The sequence below is a fragment of the Halichondria panicea genome, chromosome 8 (genome assembly GCF_963675165.1).
Source record: "Halichondria panicea chromosome 8, odHalPani1.1, whole genome shotgun sequence".
NCBI classification, from domain to species: Eukaryota; Metazoa; Porifera; class Demospongiae; order Suberitida; family Halichondriidae; genus Halichondria; species Halichondria panicea.
Window position 1 is genome coordinate 5194972 of NC_087384.1, and position 10837 is coordinate 5205808.

General features: G+C 40.5%; 3 protein-coding genes across 5 annotated transcripts; 2 read left to right on the forward strand and 1 right to left on the reverse strand.

Moving 5' to 3' along the window:
- Nucleotides 1-405: 405 nt before the first annotated feature.
- Nucleotides 406-1871, forward strand: LOC135339470 (uncharacterized). Its single transcript, XM_064535576.1, has 5 exons — nucleotides 406-560; nucleotides 620-790; nucleotides 899-975; nucleotides 1029-1223; nucleotides 1471-1871. Exons 2-5 carry the CDS (start codon nucleotides 622-624, stop codon nucleotides 1690-1692), a joined length of 663 nt encoding a protein of 220 aa, XP_064391646.1. The 5' UTR covers nucleotides 406-560; nucleotides 620-621; the 3' UTR covers nucleotides 1693-1871.
- LOC135339466 (S-adenosylmethionine decarboxylase proenzyme-like) lies at nucleotides 1802-9406 on the reverse strand. 3 transcript variants are annotated; one of them, XM_064535571.1, is made up of 10 exons: nucleotides 8806-9406; nucleotides 5391-5477; nucleotides 5039-5165; nucleotides 4821-4895; nucleotides 4512-4539; nucleotides 3729-3829; nucleotides 3615-3674; nucleotides 2809-2979; nucleotides 2406-2564; nucleotides 1802-2094 (listed from the first exon to the last, which is right to left on the reverse strand). In XM_064535571.1, exons 1-10 carry the CDS (start codon nucleotides 9054-9056, stop codon nucleotides 1936-1938), a joined length of 1218 nt encoding a protein of 405 aa, XP_064391641.1. In that variant the 5' UTR covers nucleotides 9057-9406; the 3' UTR covers nucleotides 1802-1935. The 3 variants fall into 3 exon arrangements, with proteins under 3 accessions (XP_064391641.1, XP_064391640.1, XP_064391642.1); XM_064535570.1 differs by having other exon boundaries at nucleotides 3609-3674; XM_064535572.1 differs by lacking the exon at nucleotides 3615-3674 and having other exon boundaries at nucleotides 1835-2094; nucleotides 8806-9404.
- A 28-nt stretch (nucleotides 9407-9434) lies between these two features.
- Nucleotides 9435-10712, forward strand: LOC135339469 (SAP30-binding protein-like). Its single transcript, XM_064535575.1, has 2 exons — nucleotides 9435-9873; nucleotides 9974-10712. Exons 1-2 carry the CDS (start codon nucleotides 9540-9542, stop codon nucleotides 10651-10653), a joined length of 1014 nt encoding a protein of 337 aa, XP_064391645.1. The 5' UTR covers nucleotides 9435-9539; the 3' UTR covers nucleotides 10654-10712.
- The last annotated feature ends 125 nt before the right edge of the window (nucleotides 10713-10837 follow it).

The following is a 10837-nucleotide window of genomic DNA, read 5'->3' on the forward strand; positions in this document are numbered from 1 at the left end:
TGCTTAATTTTCCAATAAAGTTATTAATGAAACTATATTATACACAATCAAATCAAATCATAAAAAACTATGATTTAACAACACACACACAGTGTAAGGCTTGTCCTTGCTAGTCCGAGTGAAGTGACCAAATTATGTGAGGTCATAAGAATTAACTAATTGCTGTATGCGGTAGCATTTGCAAATATGATTTTCAAGGGCAAAAATGTTCGTTAGCGTTTGAATTCTGCACAATTACATTTGTAAGGTCAAGGCATGAATATAACTGTGACAGTGTATACAATGAATATATTACTTGAATGTACATGAACAACGTGCTATTATTGCATACCATGCATGCATGCACACAGTATTGAATGTGCATTAATTGTGTGCCATGTACTCACTGTATTGATATGTTTGTGCCCACAATTTTCAATACATAATCATTGCTATGGTTAAGTGTCTGCATCAACTGGCAGATATAAAAAGGATGAACGCAGTTTTCAGTATCAAAACTGGTTGTCAGATTAGTAAACTATACATAATAGCAGAAAGACACAGCAGAGATTGAACATCAGGTATGTTAATCATAGTTTGTCCCGATCAATGTTACGTTGATATATTATACCTTCAACAGACATGACGAGCGAGAATGCTGAGGTGTACCCAGGCAATGCTGCCTACCCTAATCCAACATTTCCCCCAAACCAGCCACCCCAACCCGCTTACCCTGGCTACCCACCAACTGCCCCTGGAATGACTGCCTACGACCCCACGAAACAGCCAATGGGACCAGGAGTACCTGCAGGTTGGCTAATCAACATGCATGCATGCACGTCAGTACTATACCTCCACTCACCTGGCAAACTGCATTTTAAAAAATTGTAATCAGCAAAATAAATATTTTTTACTGCAGGTGCAAATCCACCACCATACCAACCACCTGCATACCCTTCTCAACAGCAACAACCAATGTTTGCTGCACCTCAACCAGTGAGTGAATTTTATAAAAAGTTACATTGAAATGGCATGCTAATCCTATACAGATGGCCCAGCAACAAAGCAGCAACAATGTGGTGGTAGTGAGTTCTCAGCCCACTACAGTGCCTACCACAGTGCATGTGACAAGAAATGATCAATCAGCTTTCATCTTTGCCATTGTGGTCACGCTTATCTTGTTCTTCTGTGGCTGCTGGTGGTCCTTTGCCTGCACAATACCTGCTATGGTGCTCGGCAGCATGGTGAGTGGAAGTTACATGCATGTATATCCCTGATCAATCATAAGCAGAGTGTGAAAAAGTTATCATTCCCACCCATGTCTAAAAATAATAGGATGAAGTTTGAGATAGCCTGAGCTTGCATGCCCTCATAAAGCCCTTGATATACTATTTATCCTAGAGATTTTATGCATGCACTAATGTTAAAACGAACCTCTACCAAAGTGTGCATGCACCCTCCACACCCACACCCACCCACGCATGCATGCAGGCATCCTCTGCAGGGAGTAGAGGGGACGCTGATACTGAAGGCAAGTACAAAAAGATCTCTATCATACTCACAGTGGTAGCTATCGTGACTCAAGTGGTGGGATTTATTATTGTGGTTGGTACGGTAGTAGGGGTCGTCACTTCAGGTGCTCGTGCAATTGTTTCAACAACATCACGCTGCACCTCATTTTCTTATTCGTCAAGCTGCTTCTATGGTGGCTGATCTGACTTCACAGTAATATAAAACACTGGACGGACTGAAACATTGAACCTTATATAGAATGTATTATATAACTATGAGTGTAGACATAATTATCATTTTCAGTTTCACGTATGCATGCAGTTCATGAGTATATACAGTACAGTTGAAAGTAAAAAAAAACTTATCATGTTTGGTACTAATTAATTATAATTATTTCCACATAAGGTAATACACAATCGAACACAAAAATAAATAATACACAATTTAACGACACACAGAGTAAGGATTGTCTTTGCTAGCCCGAGTGAAATGACCAAATGTGAGGTCATAAGAATTAAAGCTACAAGATTGTTTATCTCGGCAGCGGTAGCCTCTGATTTTCTCATTTCCAAGGGCAACAAGTGATTCGTTAGCGTTTGAATTCTGCATGAGATAATAAGATACTATTACAGCACATCATAAAATCATGTACGTAGTGATATACACCTAGTACCATGACAACAATACAGTTACAATTCCATAAAATGAGACAACAGCTAGCCTAGATATCTATATACTTACAACATTTGCGGGGATATTCGATTTGAATCAGTTACACCAATGTCAAACTAAATACATGGATAGGTCACACCATTACAGTGTACACAAAGGTTGCAACAATTGCTTGGCCAGGCATACAATTAATTTTCCATAATACACCCACCCATGAACACGCAAACCAGGACCGACCTCACCTTGCTCATAAAGAGAGACATGGTGAAGCTGCCAGGCTTGAAGATGGACAGCACTTTGGCTATGATAGGGATGTGGGAATCCAACACAAGGTTAGTCTCGAAGCTCACCCAAGAACATTCAACCTGAGGGGTCACGTGGATCGTGAAATATTCGTCACCCTGCAGGCATAAAAATGTGGAACACGAATGTGATGTTGTGACATTTGTTTTGATGACTTGAGGGAGAGTGGTTACTGAGCAAACACAGCTGTATCCTTAGATGGGGTTACTCTATTTCATGTTTTCTACACTTGCTACTAAAGACAATATCCCAAGGACAGGTGTCAACAGTTCAGTATCAACTAGAGCCTCGTATAAGGACACCAAATTGCCGCTAGCAACAGCCATGCAAATTAATACCCACCTTAATGATGGCATTGGCTGAGAAGCCACATGGGTCGAATATTTTGGAGTCGAGGATGGCTCCAGGGACAATCTGGTCTATACCCGTGTCACGCATGAGTAGCTTGCCGGAGGGGTAGGCTACCGAGGAGTAGAGGGCCATGATGTCAGGGTCCAGGTCTGTCATCAGGATCTAGGGGGAGGTGTTGGGGAGGAGGAAAGTTACATATGTGAGTGTAGGTACACTTTGACTATGAAAAGTACACTGTCTTAGGAAAAAGCGTGTTATCATTTGAAACACATAATTTTATGAGAGTGTGTGTATACAATAGAATTTAGCAACACTATTATGGTAATACCGTATAACAGGTAATTTTCGTTGGTGCAAATTTTCGTGTGAACTACCCATTACAGGATAGAATATAATTATAGTGACGTTGAATCTAGAATAATTTCGTGCTCTTCCAATACGAAATATACGAACATTTCCACCATACGAAAATAACCTGCTATACCATTTTAGACAAAGAAGATGCCATTGTACATGTAGTAAGCACAAAGAATGTAGAGGTCACCCTTAGGCAGAACAACAACAAAGAGGTGACCTGCTATAAACTCAAGACAAACCACTCGCTTCAATGGGAGATCTTAGAGATTATTATTTACATATATGGGTGACCACAACCCAAAAAATACTCTTGTACACAAGCTAACAGTTAATGCCAGTAAAGTACAAGTGCACATGTACACGTATAGCTGGTAATTTGTGGTTGGAGGTCAGACCACGAATATTGTACCCACGAATGAAGCAACCTTGCCTACCTTTACCTGCAGTGCAAGCAGCAACCACGAAAATAAAATATTGCTCAACCATGAATGTTTTGTCCCCTGAAAATTACTGGTATAATAGTCACAGTATAGCTACGTATAGTGAGACAGTACCTCCAGTGTTTGGTCATTGCCCTCCACCAGCTGAGGCACACACACAGTGTACAAGTACCAGGCGTCTCCATTGATCCTACCCAGGGCATATGCAGCACCGTCTGTGTAGGATAGACATGTAGTACACAGTAGTACAGGGATATGCCCACACTGCATGGTCGGTGGTGGTTTTAGTCCTAACCACCACTAAACAACAGTAGCCACTATCAACAAAAATAGCCCATAATTAGGCTATAAAAAAAGGCAAATTAGTGCGTGGAATTGAGATTGAGGATTGAAATAGCCACTATACCTCAAAATTGTGGGCACATTAATTACTGACAGTACAGTTCACCCCATAAGCTGACCCGGTCTCTATAACCAATCCAGCTAGGTTTTAATGACTCCAAAGTTTCCGTAACGTTTCAACCTATGGCCCTCGGGTATACTTTAGTGCCGGTGATAAAAAGTCACTAGGGAGATGATGTTTGCATGTACAGTTAGCAGAGCAGCAACTTGATAATCATTAGTTTTTGTTATTCATAGTCTACATGTACACGAAAGTTCCCACTGTAGATAATGAAAGCACCATGGGTGTTGATGCCTCGGTGGAGGCAACAAAGCTGTACGACATCAGAGCGACATGAAGCTACATGGCCGTAAGAACCAGGGGGCAACTGCCCTAGTCTAAACACCCGAGGCATAATTGCATGTATGTATTTTCTTAACATTAGTGTAATCAACATTCCCAGGCTCTTAAACTATCAACTGTATTATACAGTGCACAGCATTTTCTAAGCTCACCTTTGAAGATTCTATCCAAATATCGAACCTGTACATGGGAACAAGTGTGCACACTACACTTTACTGTCTAAAAGGACATGATGAATCATGACTGAACAGGACACAAATCACACCAATCCATGATTTGATCACCCACCATACAAGTAGACACATAGGAACAAGTGTACATACTACACAAAAAATTTACACTCTACAAAAATAGAGCAAACATTTTTTTTAAAAATCACCCACCAAGTTACCATGACATTCTATCCTTATTGGCAACTATAATTATAGGCAGTAGCCATTAAAATTAATGGTTAGACAAACCTCGTCCTCGAAGCTGCTGTGTGGGTGTGGCTGCAGCTGTGGTTTCTGGAAGTTACGGTGAGAGTAGAAGAAGGCCTGTATGCATGGCGATGGAATGATACTAGTTGGGATATTTACGTGTTACTGTGTATACAGAGATGTTGTCCCATTATACTCTTTATGGCACTCCTGAGAAGCTTATTCAATCACAAATCCAGTCATCACTGAATGAGACTCACCGTGACTTTGTTGTTAGGAAACGCGGCTGAGATCAGCTGAAAGAGCGGCTTCACTGCACAGAGGAGGGTGGTGTTGCCGCAGGTTTTAAGGACGAATCTGTTGCTGGATACAAACAGACTGCTCTCACTGTGTGTGAGAGAGAGAAAATGGTGGTAAAATTGCATGCAGGTGCATCTACTCTTTGCAACGGTGCTTGCACACTACATACACACCTAAAACAGTGTCCTTTAAGCAGTGTACACATCGTTTAATAGCAACGCTACATCAGTTTCATATTCAATTTCAATTAATGACACAGTGTACATTTCTCTCCCCCCTCCCTCGACTGGGAAGTGTTGATAAGCCTCTTACCTGAGTAGGTAGGCGTCCATGTACCCGTTGCTACAGCTGCTCAGAATCTCACAGTTGACAAGCTTCAGTAGCACTTCCCAGTTACTCCTACACACAGAGGAGATAATTTATAGCAATGCTGTAATAGTACACACCATTACACATACACATACACATACACGTACACATACACGTACACATACACGTACACATACACGTACACATACACGTACACATACACGTACACATACACGTACACATACACGTACACATACACGTACACATACACATACACGTATTAAAGTCTATGTGTTGAGTTCAACTTCATAAAGTTTTCATAAATTTGTCAACTTCATTGAAATTCAAAGTTTCATATACAGTAGAACCTCACTAATCCGAATAGAGCCGGACTAGACCCTATCCGAATACATGAAATTTTCGGATTAACGGATATCATTAATTACAAATAACGAAGACACTTTTGTACATGTATTATCAAGGGCGTATATATAAAGGGAAGAGGGCATGCAACTACAAATCTATCGTATTATAAATGACCGGGGGCTTATGTATAAAAATAGTAAAGAAATTATTTCACATGGCACTTTAGGCCATGCAAAGTCAATTTGTAGTTTCTCAGGCCCTCGCGCTTGGAAATTGGCAGCTTTATTAAATATCACGTGACCTCAAATTAAAGGCACTAAAAGAAAAGAAAACATTTGTATGGTTTTTTGGTCATGAATAATAATTATGACTAAAATTAATTAGAAAAAATTATGCACTTCCTCTTATTGAGGAAGTTAGGGGTGTGTTTCAATTAAAATTCTATGAATATCATTATCATTGATATTTATCAAATGCCTCAATCCGCTTGCTATTTTAGCCTGAGAAACTACAAATTGACTTTGCTTGGCCTTATACTCCTTGTTTTTCTATCCTAGTGGGCGTTGGCTAAATCATGGCTAAATAATTATAGTATATCCTGCTGACTCATCAATAATACATATTGTGAGTTGCATGCCCTCTTCTTTTCATACGCCCTTGGTATTATGATATTACTGTGGCCAGAAGGGAAGCTAGCTAGAATAGTATTTTATCTCAGCTTTCTCTCCAATATACAGCGAGTCTTGTGAGCTCTCTTCGTTTTCTTTGCAGTGGCCATTGTATTGGGCGAGGTATTGAGCACTTACATGTATTATAAAATTATTGCTGATTCAACAAAGCAAGTTAGAGGACAGCCCTCCTCTTTTCTGTTTGCCATTATGTCTGGATTTGCGAGGTTTCAGACTAAAGGGGTCCGGATTGTACCAGTGGATTCCTTGTTAAAAAGCGCTTCTATCTATAATTTATTTATGCTATAGAGCTGGTAAGCTAAAAGTTAGCATTTTTAGTGTAGAAGTCCTAGGCATACTTGTCCACCACATATATAGTTACATGTAAAGCGTAAATGAAGCCATAATGGACCACATAACTTCTGGGGCCGAACTCAATGCAAATAGACTTTAGCATTGAGAGATTAATGTTTGACGTAGATGTTACAGATAACTGTACAGTGATGTGTCCAGGCGGTGGTTATTATTCTTTATTAGTATTGTGATACTATTGCACTCCGTGGAATTTGTACAGTGAAGCAGTATCACTCCGGACAAGTAATTGAGGGTCGTCAAGGCTGAAATTGCACTGGGGGTTGTTTTAGAAACTGCCTCATAACGATTAGCAATCAATAGTATGGTTACTTGTGCAACGAGTGTTGCAAGCGTGCGCTTGCTAATGCCTCTCGCCATGTTTTTGCTTTCGCTCAGAGTGTTATAGAAGAGGTAAATAATTTGCAATGTGCTTCATTGTTTCACAAGAAAGGGGTGTCCACAGTTAATAGTCTATATACTGTGAGTTTGTCAAAGGCACGGTGTAAGAGAGAAGAAAAAAAAGAAAGAAGAGAGAACAGACAGTAGTATAGTATATACAGTACAATGTATGTATCTATTATACTGAAAAGAAAATACTTGTCTACATGTATCTATTGTTACCAGACTTGTGTACATGTATCTATTGTTACCAGACTTGTGTACATGAATCTATTGTTATCTAGTCTATATGGTATCATTTGTTTTGTGGCTTACCGCTATACCAGGACCTCAAGAAAAAGAAGTAAGTTGACAGCCACTGGATTCTCTATTAACATGTGGGGATGAGCGCGCATGCGCATTGCATCCACAGGAATATTTAAAGGGTGTGTCCAAAGAGATCAAGTTCACAATGGCTACTGCTAGCTAGCTGTTTTAACATATCTTTTCTGACTCTTGTAGCTAACAAAAAGCTAGCGCTTTAGTGCAAGGCTAACTCATGTGTTGAATAGAAAGTTTGTGTGAACAGATGATGCTATGAAAGATTCTGAAGAGACTGCAACAGCCTTCAATGTGAGTCAAACTAGCCATAACTCGAGAAAGAAGCTTTAGTTTGCTAATCCACGAATCAAAATCCAAGAGAACGTGGCTAGAAGCCTATAGAAGCTGTTAGTTTTCGTCGCATTGCAACCGTTGAGCAGTTACAGCTGGAACGGACACACACACACACACACACAGTTAGCTCCCTCGTGCGGCTACACCTCGAGGCATAATAAGGGACAGTCTTAACAAGCGCTGGCAATTAAGGTAAATAACACTCGGCTTTGCCTCTCGCAATTAATCGCTATTAATCCCATTGCACTTTTAACAATACCAGCAGATTACAGAAGGAGCAACTAACTCTACATGAGTTTGGAAATTGTATCTCGTGTGTTTTCCTAAACGCCTTACAAGGAAGGTGATAAGCTAACCTATGTGTCAGCTCTTGCCTACTGATTATATCACCCACTTGGCGGTTTTCCATATAAAGTTATGCTTGGCAAACTTCCATGATATAAGATTCCCAATGTTAGACGCTCCTTCTGTAAATCTGCTCCTGACAATATACTAATTCTTGGCAATTCAAATTTGCTGAATTTAGATACCACTTTTTATTGGCCGACTAGACCTACAGCAAAATTACATCGATACCAAATGCACAAGAGCAAATGGTTTAGATATTGGCTATTAAACTATTAATAACATTGCATCCTCAAAAAAGGTTATACAGTGGAACCTCTGTTAACAACTGCCTCCGAATAGAGGCCAGTTGCTACATGTATATAACAGCCAGGCACCCAGATCCCAAATGAACACTTGGTATACAAAACAACCTCTCAACAAAGGCCACCTCTGTATAAAGGCTAAAACATTATTCCTCAAACCAAAGGTGTCCGTTATAGAGGGGTTCCACTGTAGTCGTAATAAACTATAGGCCCAAGTGGTTAGTTTTGTCTAGAAGTGCTTCTCAGTACCCACCACTGACCAGTGTAGCCACATTCATCTTTTTTGAAACAACATGTGTGCTGATAATCACATGATCATTTATTTACCTTGGGATAATCCGCAATCCTTTGTCGTAGTCACAGTGACTATTGAGGGCAGTTTCAGCACAGGACGTTTCGTCTTCCTCTAAAGGGTAAAGGTCAAACCACACCTCCAAAAGTTTTTCAGGCCCTTCAAAAAATCCCACCTCCTCCACAGAGAAATTCGGTAATTTTTTCTCGTGTGTGTATCTATGTCCATTGGTCAATCCCGAAATAATGTGGTTTTGAGTGGTACCCCCAAACACGTCTGAAGTCATCCTGTCAGCTCATGTGGTCTCTACGGTTACGATGCAGTCTCTGTTTCTGCTTAAAAGCAAAGGCTTGATTGCTTTATTGAAAAAAGAAATCCAAACTTCTCTCCTTTAATAGGCCTTGGCTTTATAGGCTCCGCTGTTGATCTTGAGGACTCTTCATGAAAAAAAAGATTACAGCTGAAACTTTGTGACACCTGCACTGTTTTCTCTTAGTCTATTGGCTTGCAGTCAGTTACAGATCCTTACAAGCTCCGTAACACAATCACTAGCACTGCACTGTCTAGTCTCTACAAAGTTGAATCCACGTGGCTTGTTGCTGTCTAGCCCGCCCTCCTAAACTTCTGCAAAGAGGCTGGAAATCGGATACGCCCCTTTCTTGTAGATGCTCACTAATTAGAATAATTATATTGATTTCACCACGTTTTACTCGCGTTTTACCCAGAAATTTACCAGCCAAGATCTGGAGCCCCAATTATCATCAGTACAATGGCAGCTCCCAAAGCAAGGACGGGGCTAGTGAGCTATGGTGGCGATTCTGAGGTGTCAGATAGTGACATAGAAGAAGACAGCATGTCATCTACCAACTCTCCACCCAGCACTTTATTCCTTCCTGAAGTCATGGCCAACAGTCTAGGAATATCGGCTCCCTCTTCTAAATCTCGTACCCCTTCCTCTCCTCCCTCATTTGTGAAGCCAGTGGTACGATCAGCCCCTCTCGTGGCGTACTATGGTGAAGAAGATGATGAGCATAATGTATCGTCAGAGATGGACACCACCTTGGGCGTAAACGAAGTCTTCCCTCCATCAGAACCACATCAAGGTAACAATCAGTGAAGTCAAAAATCGCTTTAATTTTTTTTCTCATTGCTAATAATTATATACTCATTGTGTTCACAAAACTGATTAATTATTCTCTACAGATGACACGCAAGAGTCAGCAGATATTGAAGAAACTTTTTCGTTTGAGTTAGTGGATGAAACACAACCAGCAGAAGACGACTCCTCTCCAGAGCTAGAAATAGAGGAGGATAACCAACCTCCATTGAATGGCCCCATCTTCCTACCACTGAACAATGTTTTTCTACCACCAGAACCGACTGCACCTTGCTCCAAGGCCCTGCAGGAGAAGGTCAAGATGTTGCTTCAAAAACAAGCCGTGCTCGGAATTGATGTGAACAAAACAATACAAGGGAGAAAAGACTTTCGAAATCCAAGTATCTACAAGAAACTAATTGAATTTAGCAATTTGGATGAATTTGGCACAAATTACCCGGAGCACTTACACAATCCCCACGAATGGAGCGAAGATGATTACTATGACAACCTGTCAAAGGCACAAAAGAAAGCGTACGAGAAGAAAGAGAGAGCGAAATTGGAGAGAGGTAAACTTGAATTTGTGACCGGAACAAAAAGAAGCACCTCTGGACAAGGACTGCTAGGAACACATCCTTCAACAGATCAGACTAAGAAACGGCGAACAAAATGGGACTCTGGTGGTAGTCGTGGTACCAGTCCAACTGGGGGACGCCCCCCTTTATTGGGGGCGGGACCTGTAGGTGCTCAAGCAAAGGTTCAAGCTAGTCTCATGAACATTACATAACGCTCTACCATTCATGTATCTCTTGTCCGTCAAAATTCAGAGTTTATGTTAAAAAATTATGACATTGGATGTGGTAAAGGTCGTTAGTTTTAAATTTGAAATTTTGCTTGTTGTGGAACAATTATGGTAAAGATCATTAGTTTTAAATTTGAAATTTTGCTTGTTGTGGAAAATAATTATGGTA